Source organism: Narcine bancroftii, chromosome 4 (assembly GCF_036971445.1).
Source record: "Narcine bancroftii isolate sNarBan1 chromosome 4, sNarBan1.hap1, whole genome shotgun sequence".
NCBI lineage: Eukaryota > Metazoa > Chordata > Chondrichthyes > Torpediniformes > Narcinidae > Narcine > Narcine bancroftii.
The window spans coordinates 252,772,510-252,800,204 of record NC_091472.1 but is presented as its reverse complement, the minus strand read 5'-3'; the positions used below and the strand labels follow the sequence as shown (position 1 = coordinate 252,800,204).

The following is a 27,695-nucleotide window of genomic DNA, read 5'->3' as shown; positions in this document are numbered from 1 at the left end:
TGGTATCTCCATAAAATCCCCCCAAATTCACAGGAAGGATAAGTAATCCAACATCAATGTCCTCTCCCCCAACAACTACAGTAATGTTGGCTTGGGAGAATTGGGGATGTCGGCCTGGGACATCTTGGTGCAACATTGACAATACATTTCTGCTGGATCAAAACTTCCTGAAGACAATAAATACTATTGTTAAATACGCTCATTATGCTATTGCCTAAATAACAGGTGCATCAACATGCATTCAATCCATATCCATACAGCCTGTCTGCATCTATCCTGACAAAGCATGCCCAGGCCTAAATTAACATTGCATAGCACCTGAACTGAGTGCATGCCCAGGCATGCTTGGACTGACAAAACCAGCTTGCTTTGTGGGAAATATACTAGTGGACTTAAAATATGACAGGAAAACACAAAAATAGGTAATATATATATAGAAAGGTATGTAATAGGGAAAAAAATATCTAGGTGATTTTGTGATCAGCAGCCCAAAATCCATAAAATACATGCAAAAGCATTTAGGAAGCAAAATCTTTGTTGTCCATTGTAATATGACATCAATTTAAGATCAGTGATACATTCAATGAAAATGGAAAAGTTAGAAAGATTGTCAACTCCTTAATTCTTTATTTTTTATTTCAGGACCACAAAATAAGTTACACTCCTTCATCTGATTTATAGCAAATGATCAAAAAAGAACAAAGTTATATTTCCACATACAAGGAACAGAATTCCTAAAAAGGATGCAATGTAAATATTTATACTCACTTATTAATACCCTTGCATTTGTAAATTTTTTCCTATTATTCTGTAAATCACTATTATCTGTGGATGATCAAACTTTATGAAGTGAGGTAAATCGTATAATTTTGAAATCCCTACTCAGTTACATTTCAAGATCTATGCATCCCAAGCGACACCCACAGAATCTGGATTTGTAAAGCTTTGTTCATAGTTTTATGTCATTTCAACTTGGGGATCTAAAATGTTTTCTGGTCATAAAGTTTTCTAATCATTTTTGAAGTATGGGGAAATTTGCACTTAACAATGAGCGAATCTCACTGAGATTCCCTCCATAGCAAGGGTCACCTTTTCAGCTGCCGAATTCACAGGAGGACATTTCATTCTTCTTGAAGGGACTCTGCCTTGTTTTATGATGTCACCTTTAAACCCACTACTTTGGATCTTCCGTGCGTTGCTGTTGTCAAGAGGACAAACTTCCAGGTGTAGAATCATTTGCGGAGGTATTAATTCTGAATTGGCACTGCTGTTTGTTTGCATTAAAGGAGCATTGTTTGAATCAGTACTATGAATCCTATTAATGCCAATCTCCCTCTTTTTTATTTGTCTACTGTTAGTATGCTTTGATTTCACAGCAACCTGAATGAAATTATTTTTATTTCTTACATCAAGTATATCAGGTAAAATAATTTGGAAAGAAGGTTCCTGAGGTATCCCTGCAGATATTGAATGTCCAGCCGAAAAACTGGTTTCACTTTTTATACTATTTAAATGAAAGTAACTCAAGCCATTCACAGTGAAATCCTCTGTGAAACCAACTGCTTTCAGATTCCCATGTGCTCTTTGAAAGTGATCTTGCTTTTGCTGGCCACGGAGTTGATTGCTGCCTGTTTTCTCCAGCGAACAGTTATAACCAGTCACTGGAAGAAGAAGCTGAGGTTGATCCATTTGGATTAGAGGCCTGGATTGTTCTGAACTGGTAATTGTCATTTTCTTTTTGCTTCTGCTTGGCCCTTCTTTCCAGGTTAATGGATTATAGATCACTTGCCCATCAACTGGGCAAGAATTGCACTCATGCAATAACCAATGGTCAATGCATTCTTTATGAAACTAGTGAAAATAAGATAATTTAATTCATAGTTAAAATTAAAGGTACAACACTATCAAAAAATAAGCACTTGAGAGCTATGTCAGTTAACATTAAAGGCCAATGGCAAATGTGATTGAACAGGATATGTTCTTAGGTCAGACTTATTTAAATATCTTCTGATTTCTTGCTGCATTCCCACCTAATCCTGGGAGTGGTTCAGTAATAATGAAGGAAAAATTATGATACTGTACAGTTTAATTAGCTACAAATCTAAAGATCCAGGAATCATTAAGAAAGAGGTTTCGACTCTTTTGGGGCTCTTTTCTAAGATATATCAACAAGTGTGGCTCCATTTTTCATTAGGAAATAAAATTTAGAGATAGAGACCAACAGTTATTATGTGATTAAAATACTAATTATTGAATGCTGAGCAGTGGTTGACAGTGGTTAGTAATCTGCTATCTCACCATCTCATCATGTGAAAGGGGGGAGGGGGAGGTTGACCAGTCCTTTCAGCAGTTTAAGGAGTGATGCTTCCTTTAAGCCCAGTGCAGAAAATACATCATACAGAGTTCAGAGTGATTCTCAGGCTATATTTGGATATTTATGCGATTCTTCAATAATTAATTTAAATTTCTGTCTATTGTCTGTTTTTCTCTAATTTTAGAGATATTAATAAAGCTGATATTACAACATAGTAATGATATTTCACATCATAATACAATATCTGTCTGAAGGATATGCTTATATAGCCCACAAATATAATGGAAAAGTGGGTCTACTCTAAAATAAGTGAGGATCTGAAAATGAGAAAGAACAAAGGGGAAATTTCACACTGAAGTAAAGGAATTTTCTGAATTTTATTTATCTTGTCATTCCTCTCCATGTTTGTAACCTAGGGAAAAAAAAAGTCATACCCAAAGATGAATTGATGCATGAATCAATTCAAGTGCGAAAGAAATATGCGAATTCCGTCTATTTGTATCTGCTGCAATGTAATAATTTTCAAATTACTAAGAAATACTACCTTGTGCATAATTTATGAGCCATGTAAGACCACAATTCTGAGATCCTACTTTACAAGTGGGCTTCAAGTTAGGTTGCAGATTGGGATCATTCAAATGCTTAATGGGTACTTGTGTGGCTAATCAGGCAATGTCTCTAAAAGTCAGTACGACATGATGCTACAAGAGGTTGAAAGTTTTGTCAGCACCTGTACTATGAGGTATGCATGAAGTTCAGATGTAGCTAAAATATTTTAAAACTAAGAATGCTTCTAAGAATACATTTTTTTCCCCCAGAAGTTAGCTCTAGTCTGGGGTCAATTCCCTCTCATTTGCACAGTATTCTTTGGCTTGGCTTCGCGGACGAAGATTTATGGAGGGGGTAAAAAGTCCACGTCAGTTGCAGGCTCGTTTGTGGCTGACAAGTCCGATGCGGGACAGGCAGACACGGTTGCAGCGGCTGCAGGGGAAAATTGGTTGGTTGGGGTTGGGTGTTGGGTTTTTCCTCCTTTGCCTTTTGTCAGTGAGGTGGGCTCTGCGGTCTTCTTCAAAGGAGGTTGCTGCCCGCCAAACTGTGAGTATTAGAGGCATTACTTTAATCTGATTAGAACTCTTATCTACTCTCAAAAAATCAGAGTTCAGCCATATCTACCAGGATTATAATGGAAGGAGCCAATGGGTCTACTTTTATAGGCTGCACTTTTTGATACTGGTGGAGTGCAAATGGAAGATATGTTAGATTTACCAATGGTGATATTTAAAAACATAAATTGAATAAGAAAGCAACTTTTCAGCATTAATTTCCAAACCAATTTTTTTTCTGAGCAGGAAAATCTTCTTTTCACCTTCTCCAGGTCTAGGAATTTTAAGACCAGCATTAAGTGGCTGGCATTTTACTTACTTGCAAAGGGGTCATCAGCTGATGTCAAATTCAGATTAAACAGAAGAATTCCTGATTATCCCAGATGTTTTTGGAATTGAATGGATTGAAACAGCAGGACAAGCATGCAGTGGCATTTATACTACCTGCTCACACAGTTATTTACTAGACGAAAGTAAAACAAAAAAGTGAATCTATTCCAGAACCTGCCCAGAACTCTGATTTATAAGCATCGACTGTAGTGAAAATTCTAGTCTTCAGCAAGGTTGACTGGGTGGATGCAAGTTTTACACAGTTAAACATATTGATTGGGTATCCTACATTTTTGAATGGTGGAGAAAGCATGATTTGTTGGACAATTATTAAATAGCATTTGGGGAAAATTTGGTGATCTTTCTTCTATCCAGCACTTCATTGTGGCAGGGCAGGCAAACTTCTGTGGGTCAACACCAATGACAAGTGAATTAACAGACCCAAGATTACGCTGAAAGGGTCAAGAGCAGATTACTGGTATTCACTTTACTTAAATTGGTTCCTTTGACTTATTGGAAGCCTTGTTTTTAAGAGAAGCAGATACAGAGTAATTGATAATCAATGACAGAAAATACTCTTACCTTGTGGTGACATGGTAAACATCGAACTTCTTGCCTTAATTTGAATGCTTTTAGACAGACTCTGCACTGTTGACCAGGCACAAGCAGTTTGCTTCGCTCTTTCACTATTAACATGGGCAAAGCCTGTACTACATGTCCAGGCACAGTGCTAGATTTATTTCTTGGAACAGAGAGAAAATATTATAAATATCCACTTAAACCCACATCCAAGTCTTGTCCCTTTTAAGAACTCTTTTTACATTAATTGGATTAGATATATATGAAAATAACAATTCAAGTTCAAAAGGTGTTTGTGGTTTTCACACATAATCCTCTTGAATCAGGTATGGACGGAACATATGGGAGGTTGATAGGTTAATTGGCTGTTGTAAATTGCTCTAGTTTGGAGGTGACTGGTAGAGTCTGGAGATGGAGGGGAAGAAATATGGGGGAGGTTGAACAAAATAAAATGGATCATAGTGTAGTATTAATGTAAATTCGTATTTCAGACAAAACGGCCTGTTTCCAAAACTTCATGACCATCCATTAGCATATCTTGTCACCTCTTCATTTTTAAACTGTGGTACGAGTTTGCACAAAATGGTCTTGGCACTTCACCTGGGAAGTGTGTTTAAAGAAACATGGTAAAATTTATATGTTTCTATATTTTTACCTCGAGTGGATTAAAATTTGACGTATTTAACAAAGTGTGTTAAATGTGCAGTGTGCAAAAAGCCAACAAACATTTGCTCAAGGATGCAGCTCTGAAAAGTCTGGAGCACACAGACCCCAGTTGAAGATCTAATATTCATCTTCCAGCTATTGTTTACATCAGATGGAATAGTGATACTGGTTTGGGGACCTTGACTGGATAGGATCATTAATGCTGGGATGGGAGGTAAGGTTTGAGAGCAGGAGACAGGTTGGGAGGAGATTGATGATTGGAATGAATGATAATGGGGGTTGACTGAAAGAGGATCAGGTAGAAGATGGAGTTATAGTTTGAAGAAACATGGGATCTGAACAGGCAGTAGGGTCCTGAGGGAGAGCGATTATGGTTGGTATCATTTGACCTCAAAAGAACCAATCACTCCTTACTCTTGAATTTCTTTAGTAAAATGGAGCTGTGCTACACGTATGCTGTAAGATCCACAGGAGCTAATATGATCCATTCACTACATAATGATGTCAGGAGTGGCTAAAAAATACTTGCCTGTCCAACTGCAGAAGTAGATCATGATCAGTGGCAACAATCTCCCTATTCATTAGATCATTGATAACTGCTAGGGGCAAAGGTACATTTGCCACCTGCTTTAGTGGTTTCCAGCACTGATTTCTCTTCTAAAATGAGGAAAATACTCAATATTTGGTATTTAGAAAAAAACATTAATGGAGAACATGGCTATTTATTAGAAATTATCTCACTCCTTTTAAAATATTATGGAAATATATTGCATTATTTTTAAGTGACCTGATTTATAATGTTGTCTTTCAATGAATGACAAAAAAGGTAAACTGCCTAAGCCATGTCCCCAACCACAAAATCCTAATATTATCATTGCTTAATCTATTGTCCAAGTGGTAACAAATGGTTATCACCATTTAAGCTTTTATTACTACTGCTTTTACACATATATTGTTCTTTTTGCTCTAAACACATGTATTTAAATTATTTTAACAAAAGTTACTGGAATTACCTCCCGAAAAGTGAACTCATGTTGAAGGTGGCTCAGACATGGAAAGCACTCTTGACAAAGGTGAAAATCAGGACAGCTCAAACATCTTTCAAATGTAAGGAGGGAAAACAGAAACAACATTAGTATCAACTTACTAAAGGCTAAAATTATTTCAATAAACAAATCCAATATCAATTCTGCTTTGGTAATTCAGATCCATTAGATCCAAAGATCCAATTAAATTCCTTGTTGTGTATTTGAAAACTGGCTTTGACTGACTCGTCTTTATTTTCCATCCACATCAAAAAGCTTTGTGACTATTCCCCACCCATTCATGTGCCCATTTCTCACTCCTTTCCTCAAGTGATTTCCTCCCCACAATTACTAATGCTGCCCTTTACTTCACTTTTTAACTTTTAATGTCTTCGGTCCAATAACATCTCCACAGTCTCATTCCTTTTTTCATTGTCACTTTTAACATTTATCAACATTTGGATATCAGAGCCTTACAATTAACATTAATATTTGACAAATTAAAAAAGTAATACCACTGAAATTGAAAAAATAAAAATGTAATGTTTGGTCCAATGAATTTGCTTTAATGTTTATCCTTCACACAAACATGGGTCCTAATCTTGAGTTTTCAATCTCTTTCCATATACTTTGTTCAGCTTTCCTTCAATCATCTTTCAACTGTTCCTTTATACTGATGTGCTTTCTGCTTCAATCAGTAGCACTGTTAATTCATTCCACGACATCACAAGCCACTGAGTAAAAAAATATTTCCCCTACACAAAGGGAAATCTGCTGCATGTTATTTTATAATCAATATGCCTTCTTAAGACCAATCAATCACTAGAAACTTTCATATCTATTTGATAGATTATTCATCAAGATACTCTAGAATGTCACAAAATGCCTCATTTTTAAACATTTCTGCATTTTTATTTCTTCATACCAAGCAGCATCTTGTGAATCTCCATGGGGTAGATTTTAAGGACTATTGTAAAGAAAACACTGATTTTAAGATATATATATATATATGAAAATCAAAGCACTATATTCTATAATTGATGCTAATTCATAAAAGTTTGTTCACCTGTAGCATTTGCCCTGAATTGGACAAATCTCACATTTATTACAAGGGATTCCAAGGTGTCTGTCAAGTCTTTCTCTTTCTGTGGCCATGGTAAATTTGGCAGAGTTTCTGAATTCTTCCTGAAGGAGACTCAGAGGTGCAAACTCCTCCCTGCACAGTGGGCACTTAATAGTAGTTCCATTCTCAGTCTTGATTTGGTGTTCCACCCAAATTTTCATGCATTTGATATGGACACTGTTACCACAGGTGTATCTAGGCTCGAAGTTTAAAAAAAAACACGTTGTCATCAATGTTAGCTCCATGCATACAATTTAAAAAAAATCTCCTCTAGAGATAAGTCAGCGCCTAATTTAAAACCAAAACCAAAGGACAGCAATTGTTGGAAAACTGAACTAAAGCAGAAAATAATCGAAATATTCAGCAAGCCAGATAGCACCTATGAAGAAATCGTATTTCAGATTGATTGACAATATTTCACAGGAATTAAACTTATGCCATTGTTTAATCATCCCATTAGTACAAGCTTTGATTCTTATGCAACAATTTTAGTCTGTGATACTGAAGAATAGTACGGGTAACCACAAATTAGTAGTTGCAACTCTTGAAATGCCCATGTTACCACTAGGATTTAAACATTTGGGCTTTTTTGTTTAGATTTTTGATATGGTTGATATTGATTATTATAGTCATTGTTATTTCCACAGCCACAGCTTCCAGAAATTAAAATATTTGGAATTTAATACCTTCACTGTTACATGTGCTAAAAAAGCATTCAATTTGGTACATTCACGTTTAAGTGAAAACATTAGAGGAAATTTGGGGCGACGTGGTTAGTGTAGCAGTTAGGTGGCACTGGCTCATATGTCTACATTTAAAAATGAGAATACATGGTGAGGATAGGTTTAGAGGGCTGTGGGCCAAATGCAGGGAGGTGGGACTAACATTAGTGGGATATTTTGGTCAGTGTGGGAAACTTGAGCCAAAAGGATTGTTTCCATGCTGTATGACTACTTGACTCTATTCATGTTGTTTCTTGTCAGGACCTGTGAGAACAGCACTTGGAACAAGGCGTATTTAAGAAACGCCAGAAAAGGGAAGTGTTTGTTTAAATTTCTCCATGACTAATTAGCAATAGCCAATAAATGGAAGGGGAGCGAAAGTGGATTAAATGGAGTCACCACTGTGGGAAGGCCAGTGTAAGAGTGGGATTTTGAGGCTTTAGCTCGAGAGGCTTTAGTTAGCAGAGGGTAAGGAAGCACAGGTTTTTCTAACTTTTTTTTATTTCATAGATTGTGGGAATAGTAGCCAGGGCATGGACATAATTCTCTTGTAGAATATGGGTAGTCAGGGTATCCCTGATGTCATCATCTGTGATGAGTGCAGTTCCATACAACATGTGTTAGGGAAGTGAAGCTGGAATTGGATAAACTCCAGATCATTTGGGAGAATGATGGATCGATAGAAGTTACAGGGAAGCCATCCTGCTGATGAGGCAGGAAGAAGGTAGCTGGTGCAGTCAGGAGAGGGAAAGGGAACAGACAGAAAGTGCAGTTCCCTTCATAATGTGTATTTATTTTTGATACTGTTGTGGGGGATGACTTACCAGGGACAAGCCATTGTCCTCAGGTTCCTGGCACAGAGTCTGGCCCTGTGGCTAAGAAAGAAAGAAAGGGAGGAGAAGAGACTATTTTTAGTGATAGGGGATTCAAAAGTAAGGGGAACATACAAGAGGTACTGTGGAAGATATTGAGAATCCTGGATATGGAATACTGCCTCCCAGCTATCTCAGATCAAGTTCTCGGCATTCTCAAGAGGGAGGAATTGCAGCTAAATGTGAGCAATGATGTGGGTGATGTGGTCCCACATATAGTTCAAGGAGCTGTGGGTGAAGTTGAAGGATAAGGGCTCAAGGGCTATGATCTCAGGATTGCTATCCATGCCACGTGCTAATGAGGTGAGTCAAGTCAACTGATTGTGCAAGTACAACGTGACAAAACAAAGTTTTACAGTCCTTGGTGCAAAGTACATATATACATTATATTAGTCGTCCTTCAGTTCAAAGAAGACACGTTGTTGTGTAGTTAGTCCCAGTGTGGAAGCGCGATGGGAGCACTGGAAATCCGTTGTTGTAACAACTGTGGCTGCTGCTCTGTGATGCTGTTCAAGACCTTCCACCAGTTTTTGGCATTGCCCATCTTCAAAACTGGTGTAGGCTTCATCGCACAGGGCTCGCCAATGGGATCTGTCAGCAGCAACAGTTTCTCGTTCTCCTGGCAGGATGCCAGAAGCATAGAGTTTCCTTCGCAGCGTCCTTATAGCGCTTGCATGGACAACCTTGAGGTCTCCTTCCGGTCTTCAGTTTACTATAGAGCAGCTAGTGAAGCATACGGTGGTTGTCCATTTCTGATGATGTGTCTTACCCACTGCATCTGGGCTCTAATGATCAGAGACAATGCTGGTGGACTTCACACAATTCAAGACTTCCAGGTTGGAGACATGGACTTGCCAACAGATGTGAAGGATGGAACAGATGGTGTGCAAGTGGAATTTCTCCATTTGTTTGATGTGATCTCGGTACAGAGTCCATGTCTCACATCCATATAGGAGAGAAGGGATGACCACAGCTCTGTAGTCTTTCAGCTTTGTGTTGATTGAGCACTCTGGTTCGCAGCCTCACCAAAGCCTGGAGACCTTGCTGATCATGTATTCAATTTCTTTCTCCAAAGACCCATCACTTGAGATGATTCTCCACAAGTATTTGAAGCTGTTTACATTTGTCAGCTAGGTCTCATCAGCAGTGATTTTTGGTTCTATGGTGTTTGGCACAGACTGATGGAGAATTTCAGTCTTGTTCAGATTGATGGCCAGGCTAAAGAGTGCAGCAGTATCTGAGAATTTGTTCAGCATTAACTGTAGATCACTAACTTTGTGTACCAAGAGCACACAGTTATCAGCAAAATGGGATTCTTGAATGACTGTGTAGAGGCACTTCATCCATGCATTCAAGCGGTGAAGGTTCAAGAGAGAGGTACACTCCCTCCTCCAGACCTTGGACAAAACATGGCAACATGCAAGTGAAAAACATTGTCCAAGACTGTAGGTAGTATACAGCCCTGCTTCACCCCGTTAGAAATGGCAAATGAGGCTGATGTGTCACCACTGCAGAGGGCCTGTCCTGTCATTCTGTAATGGAGCACCTGATGAGTTGGGTTAACTGAGATGAATCACACAACAGAAACCTGTGCGTGATGGAGTTTTAAATGGAACCTCCGTTGCACCGGGGATACACAACCAGACATAACACACAAACAATACACATGCAGGGTAAGTACTCATATATACAAATAAATAAATAATGTTTTGTAAATATGAGAGTCTTTGATGGATAGTGTGAAGAGATACTTTGGCCTTTCAGCATTTTCATTGTCTGTGGGAAGAAGCTGTTTCTCAACCTGGTGGTGCTGGCTCAGATACTCCTGCATCACTTTTCTGATGGGATCAGCTGAAAGATGCTATGTGTGGCGTGGTAGGAGTCCTCAATGATTTTGCGTGCCTTCTTCTGACAGCAATCCTCATAAATAATGTCAACTGGGGGAAGGGGGAAAAAGATTCCAGTTATCCTTCTCCCACTCTTATGGTCATGTGGATTGATTTCCAAACAATTTCTCTGCAGCAACTTTACCATACTCTGATGCAGCCAGCCAAGAGGTTTTCAATAGACCTTCTGTTGAAAGAATGATGGTTTCTACGAGGCCAGAAGCATTGCCTGCTTCAGTTTTCTCAGGAAGTACAGTCGCTGCTGCGTCTTCCTGACAAGTGAGGAGATGTGCGTCCACGATAATTCATGAGTTAAGGGAACTCCAAGGAACTTGGTGCTCTCCACTAGAGCTGCTGATGTGTGGTGGAGGGTGGTCCTGGTTTTTCTGAAGTCAATGATCATCTCCTCCATCTTGTCCATGTTGAGAGTCAGGTTGTTCCTAGTGCAACTCATTGTTGTTACTGATGAGACCAACTATGTTGTGTCTTCTGCAAACTTGATGACATTGTTGGTGATGCAGTTGTGGGTCAGTAGTGTGATCAGAAGCAGGCTGAGCACAGTCCTGAGGAGTACTATTGCTCAGCCTGATGGTGCACAATGTTCTGCTACCAACCCAGATGGATAGTGGTCTTTCCATTGGGAAGTCCAGAATCCAGTTACAGAGAGGTGTGTTGAGTCCCAACAAGGACAGCTTCTCCACCTTCATTGTATTTAACGCCAAGCTGAGATTGATATACAGCAGCCTGGCATGTGAGGCATAATTCTCCAGATAGATCAGGATGGAATGAAGGGACAAGGCAAGAGCATCATATGTGGAATGATTTCACCTATAGGTGCATTGAAATGGGATCAGCATCTCTGGGGGGAGTGTGCTTGAAGCATTTCATAATGGTGGAGGTCAGTGCCACAAAGCGCAAGTCATTGAGGTCTGTTGTTGTTGTTGGGAACCAAGGATGATAGTGGGTGTCTTGAAACCCGCAAGAACAACGGACGGCTGCAGTGAGGTGTTGAAGATGTACATGAAGACCTCCATCAATTGATCTGTGCAGTTCTTCAGTTCCCAACCAGGTGTGTTGTTGGATCCCACTGCCTTGTGGTGTTCACCTTGGACAGAGTTCTCCTCACCTTGGCCATGGTTATGCAGGTGCCTGCTCATCAGGTGGACATGGAGCTTTCTTCGGCATCGTCCTGTTGTTCTCATTAAACTGTGCACAGAGTCTGTCTGGAAGGGAGGCATCATTGTCTTTAACTTTGAAGGTTGACGTGATCTGTTATAACCTTGATCCCTTGCCACATGTGCCTTGTGTTGTCGCTGTTGCACAGCTCTCTGTGGATACTTTGTGCATACTCACGGTTTGCCTTCTGGATTGCACTGAAGAGTTCAGTCCTGACTGATTTTATTGCCATCCCTGTCCTGAAGTCAGCATAATGAGCTCTGAGAGGTACCTGGACCTCTGCTGTGATTTCTGATTAGCCCTAATTGTGAATCATTTAATCTTGGTGGCATCCTCAATGCATTTGCTGATGTAGCTCGTGTACTCCTCAATGTTTATATGACTGTTGTAGGTGGCCACCTCTCTGAAACAGCTCCAGTGCATGGTCTCAAAGTTGTCTCATAGTGCTGCTGTGTTTAGCCTCCACCTCCTGATCTGCTTGTGAACTGGCCTGGTTTGTTTTGTCAGGGTTAGCAGAACGGTTAGAAGTAGGAGGATAATGCAACTTAAAACATGGCTAAAGAGATGGTGTAGGAGGGAAGACTTCAGATTCCAGAGAAGGTGGAACCAGGATGTTTGCAACTGAACAAGAGGAATAGTAATGTCCTTGCATGAAGATTTGTGAGTGCTGCTCCAGGGATTTTAAATTAGATTTGCAGGGGAGCAACAGGGGAGTGGGGGAGGAAAAAGACAACACATAAACAAAAATCAAAAGGTTTGTGCGTGGGGGAAATAATGTTCTCAGCTGCTTCTATTTCAATGCAAGGAGTATTGTCTGAAAGGCAGACGAGCTTAGAGAGTGGATTGGCATGTGGTATTATGACTTTGTGGTCAGGAGTAAAATTTGTTTGGAGGAGGAACAGGACTGGCAGCTCAATGTTCTGTGGTTTCAGATGTGATAGAGGGGGAGGGATGAAAGGTGGAGGAGTAACATTGCGTGCTAGGGAAAATATCACAGCTGTGTTCAGACCAGACAGACTAGAAGGCTCGTCTACTGAGACTATATGTGTGTAGCTGAGGAATGGGAAAGGTATGACCCCATTAACGAGGTTGTATTATTGATACTCTTTTTTGTGTAGTCTTCCAAAGGCGCTATTTGCCTTGGCGAGTCTGTTGTCTATCTCATTGTCGATCCTTGCATCTGATGAAATGGTGCAGCCGAGATAGGTAAACTGGTTGACCGTTTTGAGTTTTGTGTGCCCAATGGAGATGTGGGGGGGCTGGTAGTCATGGTGGGGAGCTGGCTGATGGAGGACCTCAGTTTTCTTCAGGCTGACTTCCAGGCCAAACATTTTGGCAGTTTCCGCAAAGCAGGACGTCAAGCGCTGAAGAGCTGGCTCTGAATGGGCAACTAAAGCGGCATCATCTGCAAAGAGTAGTTCACGGACAAGAGTCTGGAAAAACAACCAACTGAAAAACCTCACAAAGATAAGCGTATACAGAGCCTTTGTCATACCCACACTCCTGTTCGGCTCCGAATCATGGGTCCTCTACCGGCACCACCTACGGCTCCTAGAACGCTTCCACCAGCGTTGTCTCCGCTCCATCCTCAACATCCATTGGAGCGCTTACATCCCTAACGTCGAAGTACTCGAGATGGCAGAGGTCGACAGCATCGAGTCCACGCTGCTGAAGATCCAGCTGCGCTGGATGGGTCACGTCTCCAGAATGGAGGACCATCGCCTTCCCAAGATCGTGTTATATGGCGAGCTCTCCACTGGCCACCGTGACAGAGGTGCACCAAAGAAAAGGTACAAGGACTGCTTAAAGAAATCTCTTGGTGCCTGCCACATTGACCACCGCCAGTGGGCTGATAACGCCTCAAACCGTGCATCTTGGCGCCTCACAGTTTGGCGGGCAGCAACCTCCTTTGAAGACCGCAGAGCCCACCTCACTGACAAAAGGCAAAGGAGGAAAAACCCAACACCCAACCCCAACCAACCAATTTTCCCCTGCAACCACTGCAATCGTGTCTGCCTGTCCCGCATCGGACTTGTCAGCCACAAACGAGCCTGCAGCTGACGTGGACTTTTTACCCCCTCCATAAATCTTCGTCCGCAAAGCCAAGCCAAAGAAGAAGATTATTGATACCCAATAGTCAGTGAGAATTGGAGGAGTAAATCTGTAAAGAGATAACAGATAGCTGCAGGAAACAAAGTTATGATGGTCTGGGGACAGGAGGTGAGGGCAGATGAGCAGGAATTGGAGGAGATGCGGGTGAGGGCTCAGTTGATGGTGGTAGAGGGGAATCCACACTTATGGAAGAAGGCAAACATTTTGGAAGATCTGGACTGGAAGACCTCATCTTGGGAACAGATGCATTGGAGACAGAGAAATTGAGAGAAGGGGATGGAATCCTTGCAGGGGATAGGGTGTGAGGAAATGTAACTAGGGTAGTTGTGGGAGTTAGAGGGTTTATAATATATGTCAGTGAAAAGCTTGTCTTCCAAGATGGAGACAGAGAGATTCAGGAAAGGGAGAGTGTTGTCAGAGAAGGACCAGGTGAGTTTGAGATCAGGTTGGAAATTGGCTGCAAAGTGGATGAAGTTGACAAGCTCATCATGGGTGCATGAGGCAGCCCCGATGTCGTCATTGATATACTGGAGGAAATGTTGAGGGGCCTTGCCTGAGTAGGCTTGAAGCTTGGATGCTTCAAAAAGCCCACTAACTGAATTAAAAACTGAATACATTTAACATCAGAGAAATGACTTTGTAGAAACTGCATTAGATGTGACTGATTTTTGGAGAGGATTAATGTTAATAACCTTTAATTACTTATCACCCAACCTGTTGAGTATATCCCATAACTTGTGTTTTATTTCAGATTTTTAGCATCTGGCTTATCTTGCTCTGGACGATTAGAATGATTGCATTAATTTTGATCTTCCAATACTTATTAAGATTACAACAAAGATAGAAGAGGGAAAATGTATAATTCTGGATTTTATTTTTGAAAAGATTCCTAACATGGATAGCACGAGCTTCAATAGGACAGAATTACTGCAGGAAACTAGGTCAGAGTGCAGAAATGGAAGAGCATGTAAAGAGGCTTTTGGGGAATAAGGACAAGCTGAATGATTGGTAGGAACATGGCAGATGGACAGTAATGTGAAAAAATGAGGTCACTCACACTGATACAGGAAACAAAAAGGCAGATATTTTTAAATGGTGAGAAATTGGGTAGTTAATGATGTTTAAAGGAACCTAGATGGATGTACGCACATTCACTGAAAGGCAAAATAAACGAATAACAAACAATTAGATTATTTAGACACTGGTGGCCCCTCTAACAGGCTGTTTAAAGCCTGTACAGAGCCACCAACTTAGGATCAGGTGGTTCGACCCTTGGAGCAGCACTGTCTCTCCATTCCCTGCTTTCCCAGGTCAGCAACTCCAGTAGTGATGTGCATTATCAATGACTCTAAAGAGTGAGTGAGGAACAATAGGCTTTAATACACATTAGATTTCAGCTGGCCCAACTCCATGTGCTCGAATGAATGGAAGGGGGCAGGGAGGTCGACCTTTATGGCCAGGTCATAGGGGGAGGGGTTACATAGGGTCGAGTCATCAGTGTGCAGGCCAGCCACTTATGTATGGTTTATACATATATACATAACACTACATTCACCCACTCTTTACAAATAACAAGACCCAGTCCTAGAGGTTCAGCCGGTCAGGTGGCTTCCTCTGCCTCTGTGACCTGCGCAGCTCTGCCGGGGGCATACAGGTCAGCTCAGTTGCTGGTCGGGTGTCTTGAGATGGGGGGGGTGGGCAGCAAGGCTATCGCCATAGGGGGTGGGGTCTGGTTGTCTGTGGGAGTGGTTGTGGCGGTCAGCTCGACAGGGCAAAGGTCCCGGGCATGTGGTGTGGGTGCCCGGGGGTGGTGTCGATAGCCTGTACCAAGTCCCTGTAAGGGCCAATGTATGTGTATGTAGTGGTCGGAGTGGGGGTAGATGGGTGTCTGCAACACGCGGCAGGTCCTGGACAGGGACTGTGTCCTCCTGGCCATCTGGGTACTGGAATAGGTGTTTGTGGATTTGTGTGCAGGAGCTGCACCTCTTCCACCAATGGGTTGGTCTTATGGCCCCTCGCATGCTTCCTCAGCAGGACGGGTCCTGGAGATGAAAGCCAGGGTGGCAGAGTGATTCCAGTCGCTGACCTCCTGGGGAAGGAAAACATGCGTTCATGAGGGGTTATATTTGTAGCAATGTATAGGAGATATCAGATGGCATGGAGTGCCTCTGGCAGGACTTCCTGCCAGTGAGACACCATCAGGCCTTTCGACAAGGGCCAGAAGGATCACCTTCCAAATGGTGGCATTTTCTCACTCCACCAGGCCATTTCCCCTGGGGTTATAGCTCATAGTCCTACTAGTGGCTATGCCTCTAGCCAAAAGGTACTGCCGCAGCTCGTTGCTCATGAACGAGGACCTCTGATCACTATGAATATAGTCCAGGAACCTGAAGAGGGTGAATATGCTGAGGTTCTCTGATAATTGTGGCAGAGGTCATGTTGGGACAGGGGATGGCAAATGGGAATCTAGAGAACTCATCTATGACATTAAGGAAATGGATGCTCCTATCAGTTGAGGCAGGGTCCCTTGAAGTCGACACTCAGCCGTTTGATAGGGCATGTGGCCTTGATGGGGTGCACTTTGTCGGGCTTGAAGAACTGTGGTTTACATTCCACACAGACCCGGCAGTGTCTGGTCAGGGACCTAACGTCCTCAATGGAGTATGGGAGGTTCCGGGCTTTTATGAAGTGAAAAGCCTCATGACTCCAGAGCGGCAGAGGACATCGTGGAGGGACTGGAGGTGTTTGCGATGTGTGCTCGTGCATGTTCCCCGGGATAGGACATCTGGGGGATCGTTGAGTTTGTCTGGCTGGTACAGAATATCGTAGTTATAGGTGGAGAGTTCAATTCTCCATCTCAGGATTTTATCATTCTTGATTTTATCTGCAGTTTTATGTTAAACATGAAGGCGACGGCCCGTTGCTCTGTCAGCAGGCTAAATCTTTTCCCGGCCAGGTAGCGACGCCAGCGATGCACAGCCTCAATGATCGCCTGTGCCTCCTTCTCGACTGAAGAGTGCCGTGTTTCAGGGCTGTGGAGGGTTTGGGAAAAAATGCTACTGGCCTGCCCGCCTGGTTGAGAGTGGCAGCCAGGGCGAAGTCAGAGGCATCGCTCTCCACCTGGAATGGGATGGATTTATTCACGGCATGCATCATGGCTTTAGCTATGTCTGATTTGATTGAATGCTGCCCGGGCTTCTGCTGATTATGCTTTATCAGCATAATTGGGCACCCACTAGGCATAATAAGAAAAGAACCCCAGGCACTGTTTCAGTGCCTTGAGGTTGTGTGGTATTGGGAGCTCCATGAGGGGATGCAAGCAGTTGGGATTGGGGGCAATGATACCAAGTGCCACGCTGCAAAAATGAGGGCCAGGCAAGTGGTACTAAACACACACCTCTCCTTGTTTTTAAGTCAGATTTAGGGAACTTGACCATGTTGGAATTTCGCCAAGTTTACGTCGTGGTCCTGCTGGTCATGGCCGCAGGTGGTAACATTGTCAAGGTAGGGGAACATCGTTGTCAGTTTATGCCTATCTACCATCCGATCCATCTCCCTTTGGAACACTGAGACTGTGTTGGTGACTCCAAAGGGGACCCCGGGGAAGTAATAAAGCCTGCCATCTGCTCCAAAGGCAGTGTATTTTCAGGCCCATGGGCGAAAGGGGAAGTTGGTGGTATGCCGATTTCAGGTCACTTTGTATTGGGCTATTCTATTGACTGTAATCGGCTATCTGGGGGAGGCGGAAAGCATCTAGCTGGGTGAAGTGGCTGACCGTCTGGCTGTAATCTATCACGATGCGGGGTTTGCTTCCGCCCCTGACCACCATTTTTAAAAAAACTTTATTTATTCATTCAAAAAACAAATAGTATATGACATATACAACAATTAACCATAAACATGAAAGTTTTTTTTAATATATAGAAATAAAAAGAAAAGGACCCCCCCCCCCCCCCGCTTCAGCCAACTCTCCTAAGGAGAGCCATAAAGAAAAAAGAAAAAAAAATTAAAGAAAAATTAAATATACATATCAAGATCTAATCAATGTAAATTGAAATGTAAATATTCTGAATATAACAACCACTTATTAATAAAAAAAATTATAATTACGTGAAACATATGTAATTTTTTCCATTATTAAACAATATCTCATCTCATTATGCCATCTATTAATCGCCCCTGACCACCAGGACCTGGGCCCACCACAGGCTCGAAGTGGGAACTATGATCCTTCCGCCAGGAATCACTGCACCTCGGACTTTATAAATGCTTGATCCTTAGTGCTCTAGCACCTACTTTTTGCCACAATGGGCCGGCAGTCCAGGGTCAGGTTCTTGAATAGTAACGGAGGGGATATGCAGAGGGTGGAGAGGCTGCAGGTGGGGGCTGGGTGTCGGGGGGAAGAGTGTTGCGAGTTGGGAGTTGTATACCATTATGGGTAGTTGTGGTCCTCCGAACGCCATTGTTACATTCTAAAACTGGCTCTGGAAGTCAAGACCCAGGAGTACTGGCGCACAGACCAGAAAAGTTTCCCCTGATCTCGGTCTTGACTGAGTTAAAAAATCTTTTATTTCTAAGATCAAGACTCCTGATTCTAGATTCCATGGCCACTGGAAGAATTCTCTCCACATTCAGCTCAACAAGCCCAGGCAGAAATATTGCAACTTTTTCATGAGACTACTTAATCTTCTAAACTCCAGAGAATACAGATGTAGTCTTCTTAATAACAAAAATGGCCATTCTACTTGAAGTGATATGCATATACTGCTGTTGCTCTGTACACAAGTGCCTCTCCTCTCATCAGCCAGTCCACATACTGTATCAGGAATCCTTCTTGAACAGACCTGACAAATTCAGCCCATCTATCCCTCTTGCAGTTAGGAGGTGCCAGTCAATATTAGGTAAATTGAAATCACCCATAACTACAAACCTGTATTTTCCACACCATTCCAAAATCTGCCTGCTCATCTGTTCATCAATGTCCCAAGGGCCATTTGGGGGCCATAGACTATTCCTAGTACAGTAATAGCTCCCTTCCTATTTCTGAATTCTCCCCCCCCCCCCCACATCGACTCAGTGGACACTCCCTCTGCAGCATCCTCCTTTTCATATAGCTGTGATACTTTTGCTGACCAGTAATGCTACTCTCCCCCTTTTCTACTTCCCATCCTATTCCTTTTAAAACTCCTAAACCCCAGTTCCTTCATCAGCCAATCCTGCTCTTCCTGCAGTCAAGTTTCAGTAACAGCCACAACATCCTAGTTTCATGTACTGATCTATGCTCAGTTCATCCCCTTTATTCCTAATTCTCCTAACATTGAAATAGACACATTTGAAACCTCCTAACTGGCTACATTTATGTCTTGTCCCTTGTCTGTCCTTCCTCACCAAGTCAGAGCACATAACATCATATTTTGTCCTTCTACCCTAATCTCTACACTTACATTCTGATTCCCACCCCAGCCAAACTAGTTTAAACCCTCCCTACCAGCTCTAGCAAACCTGCACACCAGGATATTGGTCCTTTTCCAGTTCAAGTGCAGTTCATCCTTTTTATACAGGTCAGACCTTCCCCAAAAGAGATCTCAATGATCCAGAAATCTGAACCTTTGCCCCCCTATACTAACTCTATAGCCACAAATTTATCTGCCATAACTTCCTGTTCCTACCCTCTCTGGCATATAGCACAGGCAGCAATCCTGAGATTACCAGCTGATTTTCAATGATTTCCCAACTTCCTATATTCCCTCTTCAAGACCTTATCCCAACTCCTAGCTAAGTCATTGGTTCCTACCTGGATCATTACATCTGGCTGTTCACCCTCCCCCTTCAAAATGCTATGAACTCAATCAGAGACATCCCTTACACCTGGAAGGCATCATATTATGTGGCAGCCAATCTCATTCACCAAACCTCTTATCTGCTCTTGAAACCAACGAGTTCCCCCTTTCCTATTTGAGCTAAAGGGCCAGCCTCTCTGCCAGAGACATGAGCTCCACAATTCATCCCTTGTAGATTGTGTCCCCCAATAGAATACTTGTTGTTAAGGGGAATGGCCACAGTGGTGTTCTGCACTGTCTGCTCTTCTCCTTTCTTCTCCTAACAGTCAGCTACTGGTCTCCTGACTTTTAGGCATGTCAGTCTCCTTGAAGCTTCTCTCTAGAAGCATCTCCCAAGTGTCTGGAGTTCATCCAGCTCCACTTCCTTAACAGGATCTCCAGCTGGATGCTCCTCTTGCAGGTGCAGTCATTAGGGACAATTGTGCTGTCCCAGATTTCCCATATGCTGCAATCAGAGCTCTCAACTAACTGCCTTAGCTGCTGTCTCTGTGAACCCTTCCTAATTTAAATTCAAAGATCTTATCTTTGAGCAGAGGAAGAGTTTGATTCCTACACTAGCTGCTCTGTTTATATATCACTGCCCTTTACCTTAATTACTTCTCCAACCAATCACCTTTCTGTCAGGTCACCTGACCTCAATTGCTTTCTGCTAAGACTGAGCTTTTTAAATCTTGCCTCCAACTTCTTGGGTCACATGACCTCGATTGCCCAATCAGCTGCTTTCTGCTGAGTCTGAGCTTTTGGCATGCCTGCTTCTTTGACAGTAGTAGACAAAGTATAATCTCCATCAGTCTTCAAACATTTATTTAAGGATTGATACTGCATGCATAAAATGATTTTAGTTTTCCAATGCATTGCAGGATTCCCTTGATGACTATTAACTGAAATATTAGACTGCAAAATTGGTAGGATAACAGCATGTTTATTCAAGTTTGCTATATTTAAAATGTATGATTTGAAATTTATCCCTCAGTTACCAAACAATCAAAATCAGTTTTATTTTTCAATAATATCACTTGTAATTATGTAAGTAATACAGTACCATACAATACCATACCACACAATACAATCTGGCACCTACGGGGATTGCAGATGTTGGATATGCAAATTTTGAACCTCTCTCTTGCAATGCCTAACTAATACACCTGTATTAAAAATACATGATTTAGAAGTGAAAAGACAGTGCAAAATGTAATTTGCAAAAAAAAAAAATCAATATTGTAATCTTTGATTATGGAAAGTTCACTTTAATCAGGTAATTCCCATAACTTACAAAATTTAACTATGAACTCCAATCTGCAGCGCAGTAAGTGTTGTCTGGCTGCTATGCTAACCATGCTGCTATCATAATTAAGCCCTTCCCCTCAGCGCAATCTGACTCACCTCCACATCTGTGTCCTGGTCAGACCCTCAGTGCAACCCGGCTCATTTCCACACCAGTGTCCCGGTCAAGCCTTCAGTGTACCTTCCCTGCACTGACAATCAAACTAATCACCATGCAAATGTCCCAGTCAGGCTCTTGGAGCACCTTCCTTAACATTCAAACAGTGTTGCGCTAACTGCTGTGCTAAATGTGCAGCGGTCATAATTAACCCGCCTCCCCCTTGTTTACACATAAATCCTTACTAATATACTTATCAAGATAAAAACTCTTATCAGGCAGGTGTAAGGAGACATTTTGGGAGAGTTGGCGTCAGCCAGATCTTCATCCTGTCCAATGCCATTTTATTCAAACACCACTTTATTGAAACTTTATTCAAACAGCTGCTGTGGGTGGGACACAATCAGGAATGTTTGCTCCCAGGGGGTTTTGTTGCTTTGGAGAACAATTACTTTTATAATTTAAAACTTTTATTTAAAAATTTATTTATTTTAAAATCTATTTATGAATGCATTTATTTATTTATTTTCCTGACCCTTTTTTGCTGGTTGATTGAGGGCTGGTTAATAGGAATTTAACTGCATAAGGTTTTTGTATAATCTAAGCATCACTTTCTTTCCTCATTGGTCCCAGTTTCAGCTAATTTAGTATTTCATATCAGAGATCATTAGTGATCAATTGTCTACTCCCCTTCTTGATTTAACTCCAATCTGTACTCTCTGTTAAGTAAGCATGCAGACTCCACAATCAGTCATTTAATGATGTTTCAGATAATGATCAAAGCCAGTGTCAACTATAATTAAATCAACTGTGAGAAATTAGACCTATGTTTTTGAAACATAATTTCACTGGTAAAGTTCTGAGAGAGTATGATAAAAGCAACATTGTTCTTAAAGCAGTGATTTTATTAAATACAACAAAATTACCTTTCTTCAAATTAATAGAGTAAGCAAGAGGCAGGGATTATGGGCACATCAGAGGTTTCATTAACATAGCAATGTTAGGAAAAAAAAGCAATTAAAAAATATATAAAATTCATATTGAATAAATATTTTAATATTTCTAATAATTAATGGACAAATCATAAGTACACTCCAATTATAAATAGTATTTACATTTTGACTATTCTGTGAACCATGATAAACACATGAAAATAAAGAAACCTGTTTTCTTATCATCATATCTGAGTTTAGAAAGCAATCTACATATTTAATTTTCTAGTGTTGATCAAAATGTATTTTAAGATATTTTGCAAGTTTCTTTCTTATTCTGTATTTTTGTTCAAAAATCATAATTTAACAAGCACAAATCTGACCTGCAATACGTCACAGGTTGTTTCTTTTTCAATAACTCTTCCTGGCAAATCGGACAGACATCCTCAGGATTAATTTCCTTCTGAAGCACTCCTCCAACTGCTTCTCCAAAATTTTGCTTAATCTTAAAATTTCCATTAGGAAGTTGTGGTGTTTTATCTGCGTGGAGATTATTCAGTAGTATTTCAATTTCTCGGTCCACAAGGCCAAGTTGGAAGGCACCTGAAAGGAGGGCAATCCCAAAAATGACACTCATTCTAAAATTCATGGAGATTCTTACATTTACAATTAATGCAGAACTTCTTTCCCACACCAAGTTCCTTGTAGTTATAAAATGAATACAATGTTACTCCATCATTGACTTAGGTTCTGAACATAGTACTAAATGTGAAATTATTCTGCTTTCAATTTGTCTTCCCTATTGTATTAAGTTGTGGTTAGAAAGACCTCTAACTTTTTCATGTGATGGAAAGTTTATTGCTCTGTAACTTTAACTCTGTTATTCTCTCCACAAAAACTGTTTGCCCCACAAAATATTTCTAGCATGTTCAGTTATTATATCAAAATTGTGTTGCAGCACCATTCTACTGGCACTGGTGGTTCTTTGTATCTCAACCAAATGGCTTTTTTTGTAATGTCCAAGGATTGACATTGATTAGCCACTAGTTATTCGATGACAGTATCTGACGCTGCAGCTTCCACTAGATAGGGATGACAACATGAACCTCAGTTAGTTATCTCTTCCTAGCTCAGACTCACCAAACTCAGTGGTAGCATACTATAATTGTCTAAGTTTAGATAAATGTGATCTGCACTACAAGGCAGCTAAACTTGACTGATTCACAAGAACTAAAAGTGGAACTGGCAAGTATGCTTTTAAACATTTTATTTATATTAATTTTTTAAACAGTCATAAAGAAAACCCTAAGAAATACATTTAAAAACTGTTGTAAAATTATGTCACTCAATTCAGAAGATCATGGAATAATTCCATGCAAATATAGCAACTTTATTGTTAAGATTTAGGTGTAGTTAAAAATAAGACCAACTGTAATTCTTCCAACAAGCCCTTCTCAGAGATACACATATTTATTGTAGTGCAATCATCTTGCTTTCATTTGTTAGACAGATTTATATTGTGACCATGTAACAGGGGCAGGCAACCTTTTACTATGCATGGGCCAGATGGTGTGTCAGTGGATGAATGATGGGCCACACTGAAACACAGACATTATCTAATTTAAGTTTTTGATTGTCTCTGAGTTTGAAGTACGTAATGGTACAATCTATGAACATAACTGATGACAATTTATCAGAAAAAGTTCAAGTAATGAGATCAACTGTATTCCTTCCAAAAAAAAAGATGATGCATTTCAGGTCAGGGAAGGCATCTTCATATTTGAAAATGCACCAAAAATCACAAGTTGGTCATAAAAATGACACAATAAAATAACATAAAAGTCAAAAAGGAGAAAAATGAAAACAAAATAACTAACCCCAAAACAGACCATAATTTAACAAGCACAAATCTGACCTGCAATACGTCACAGGTTGTTTCTTTTTCAATAACTCTTCCTGGCAAATCGGACAGACATCCTCAGGATTAATCCCATAACCACAGCAGATCAATTAATAGGAAACTTGATTTTGTTTGTTGTTTGAAAGCATTTAGATATTGGGTGACATAATCATTGATGCCAATAGCAAGACATCATCTCAAGGAGTTGTGCTATCAATCTAACCACTGGTAGAATGAACTATTTAGCAGGAGTGATAAAATCATCCCTTGATGGATATAAATATTTCAGACAGGCGTTTGGATTGCTGTCATTTAAACTTGGTTTATTTTAAATAATTCTTCAAGAAGTTCAGGAGTTTTAAAAATAATCGATAATAATCATTGTTTTGCAAAATTGCAGACACAAACAGATTCGTCGAATACAGCATCTTGAATTTTTCCCAGCAGATGCTATTGTGTATTCTTCTCATCTTCTGCCTTTGATCCAGATCTCCTGCTTTTATTTAATTTCTCTGCACTCTAAGGTGTGTTTTGAACTATGAGTATGTGAGGTAAATCCCATTGCCGAGTGAATGAAATTTGCTTAGGGCTAAATGAGTTTTGCTTTCAGCCAGTCAGATGAAGGAACATTGCTGCGTCTCACACATGGACATCTGGCTTTGCACCTTAATGAGTTGCTCAGGGGAGAAGAGGGGGGAGCAGGGAGAAGGGCGCAGCTCAGGAGTGGAGAGAGAGAGGGGATGGGAGCAGCTCGGGGAGCAGGGAGAGGGAGACGGCTTGGGGGTGGCTTGGGGGAGAGGGGATGGCTTGGGAGAGCAGGGAGGGTGGTGGTGGTGGTGGCAGCTCAAGGGAGGGGGCGCTTTGGAGTTGTTCTGAAAGGATTGCCCTGTTGGTCACCTGGCTCCACATACACTGGTGAGTGGACTAGGACCAAGAGCAGGACGGCTGGCCAGTGATGCACGGCTTCTCTCAAGCCCATCTTGAGGGCAAGTTCCTGGGAGCACCAGGGTGAGTTATTTTCCAAGGGGCAGAAAGCGATGAAGTTGATGATTGATTCCTGGCCATAATGATGTGGAGAGTGAACATTCCGCATGAACACAATTATTTTACTGCCCAGTTCATGAACTTGTAGGAATGCCACAAAGTATTTCCTTTGCTGAGGGATGTTTAATCCACGCACACAGTCCCCAAAACCACCGATGACAAAGGCTGACAGTTTAGTGCAGCGAACGATGTATGTTGGAGTGGCTGAGGGTGGTTGGGCGAACGCTTTGGGTTGCGGGCCGGATAAATTTGGATCTGCCTCGTGGGCCATAGGTTGCCCACCCCTCTCTTATAACATACATAATACATTTAGAAGCAACAACAATCATTTTGAACAAAAACACCCTCTGAGCCTTGGCCTTATTAGTATTTCTTGAGATTTGATGATACTGAAATCATTTCAGATAACATTATAATGCAGAGCTCCAAATCCATTCAAATAGTGAACAAAACAAAAAAAAAAACAGCCTGATATTCAAAGCCATTTTTTAGATTTAATTGTGAGACATTACAGTAATGCAAGAGAATTCTATATCAATCTTTGTTTAATTTTTTTTGTTGGAGAAGTTAATTCATAGAACATATTCTTGCAGCATATGATGAGTATATTCCATTTGCAGCAGGCACACCTTGTCCAAATTATTTTTTGTAAAATGGTCATTGATGAAGCACCATCAAGATGCAGTAATGTCCCCATTGCTAAATAACAAGGAAAATCATTGCATGGTTTAAGGATGTTGTTGAATATGTTTTGCTGAGAAAGTTTATGGGAAACTCTTGTTGATGAAACCTACTCAGTTTGTACAAGATAGATTAGCACAATACAAAAATCTATTTTAATCTGAAAGTTACTGGATTGCTAATGTGTTTTATTTACTTAGGCTTGTGAAGATGTATTCAGAATATTCCATAATGATTAAGCATAAACCCAAGTAGAGAGCAACAATCTGTAATTCTTTAAATTAAGAAATGAATTACATACTCACATTCATGATCACGTGGTAGCCTGAACTTCTTCAACAAAATCCTGTTTAAAGAATTTAAAAAATATATATATTAAAATACTAAAATGTCAATATCAAAACAACTACAGAATTCCATGTGCCCCTCTCTTTTAAAAACATTTCACTCCTTAATGAAGATTAATCCAAAGAATTTCTGGCACTGTAGTAATTTATTGCCTGACCATTATTTATTCTTTAACCAAAGAGGGTACTCAAGATGGCAGATAAGGTAAAAGGAAAATCCAGAGATTAAGGGCAAAATAATAATTAGAAAGACCACAGGCTCCCTTAAGGCCAACAAGGTAGTCAACTTGTGGAGCTAAGGAGATATCTTTATTTACCCAAGAAATAAATGAATGCTAGGGAGTTCAGGGAATTAATATTCAGGAGAGATAATATAGAGGTGAGGAGGTGTTGGAGGTCTTAAGAAACAAAGATTGATAAATCATAAGGGGCCAGGTCAAGTGTATCCTAGGATATTGTGGGAAGCGTAGAGGAAAAAATGCAGGAACCCTGGTAGATATATTTGTATCATAGTGGGTAATTAATGGAGGGGATTATAAGGGACAGCTTTTGTAAAAGAAAGGACTGAATCGTATCTTACAAATTAGACTGAATTTTTTGAAGAGGTAACCAAGTAGATTGATGAGGTCGGGACCTTAGCAAGCCCTTTGACAAAGGTAATATGAAGTAGGCTAGTCCAAAAGGTCAGAAAATTCAGGGTGAGCTGGTCAAGTGGATACAGGATTAACTTGATGGTAGGAGACAGAGTGGTGGTGGTGGTTTGTATTCAGATTGCCTTTGACCTGTGCTGTGCTGCAAGTTACACTGTTGCTTGTATTATAAATTAATGACTTTGATAACAATATAGTTAACATGGTTATTGAGTCTGTGGATGACACCAAAATTGATGGTAAAAGACAGTGAAGACTATCTAACAGATCTAAATGAATTGGGGAAAATGGGCCAAGGAATGCAAGATGGAGTTTAACTCAGAAGAGTAAGACATGTTGCACTTTCATTGGTTAAACCAGGACAGGCCCAGTACAGTAAATGATAAGGCCTTGGAGAGTGTTGTAGAACAGAGAGACTTTGGGGTACATAATTCCATGAAAGTGGTGAAAAACATGCTTGACATGCTTGCTTTCATAAAGTAAAAAGTTTTGGATGTCATATTTCAATTTTACAAAATGTTGATGAGACATCCTGTATAGTTGGCGCACATTTCTGGCCAGATATACAAAAAATATCATTAAGTTGAAAAGGGAGCAAATAAGATCTCTGATAATGTGGGCTTGAAATCTGGATTGGCTGTTTTTTCTACCTGGAGCACTGGACAACAAGACGGGGGAGGGGAAAGACCTCACAGAGACCTAGAAAATCATGAGGAGTATAACGTAATTGACGTCATATAGGACCCCCATTTCCCCCCCAAAATCATATCAAAAACCACCCCGGGTCCTATATACAAAGGTGACATTTTGATGCTGCCATTTTGGGCACCGAAGTACAAATGGAGTGGAAGCTTTCATCCGCAAGATGGCTCAAACTACTCACCCAGCTTGAAGAAGCCCATGGAGGTGCTGCGTCTGTCCAGGAAACAGGCCCACAGCTTTGTGGACCACTTTCCATTGGGTGGCCCATGCCTTCCAGAGTCGCCTGCTCCCTTCCTCCCACTCACTTTCT

General features: G+C 40.9%; 1 protein-coding gene across 3 annotated transcripts in view; it reads right to left on the bottom strand.

The window, feature by feature from the left end:
* Nucleotides 1–605: 605 nt before the first annotated feature.
* zswim2 (zinc finger, SWIM-type containing 2) overlaps nucleotides 606–27,695 on the bottom strand; it is a 39,226-nt gene continuing 12,136 nt past the window's right edge. For all 3 annotated transcript variants that reach the window (XM_069934760.1, XM_069934761.1, XM_069934762.1), the window contains 7 exons: nucleotides 25,992–26,032; nucleotides 22,445–22,664; nucleotides 7,084–7,335; nucleotides 6,006–6,090; nucleotides 5,522–5,649; nucleotides 4,330–4,489; nucleotides 606–1,851 (listed from right to left, as the gene is read on the bottom strand). In XM_069934760.1, coding sequence (XP_069790861.1) covers nucleotides 1,042–1,851; nucleotides 4,330–4,489; nucleotides 5,522–5,649; nucleotides 6,006–6,090; nucleotides 7,084–7,335; nucleotides 22,445–22,664; nucleotides 25,992–26,032 — 1,696 coding nt within the window. In that variant the 3' untranslated portion in view covers nucleotides 606–1,041. The remainder of the gene's footprint in view (nucleotides 1,852–4,329; nucleotides 4,490–5,521; nucleotides 5,650–6,005; nucleotides 6,091–7,083; nucleotides 7,336–22,444; nucleotides 22,665–25,991; nucleotides 26,033–27,695) is intronic.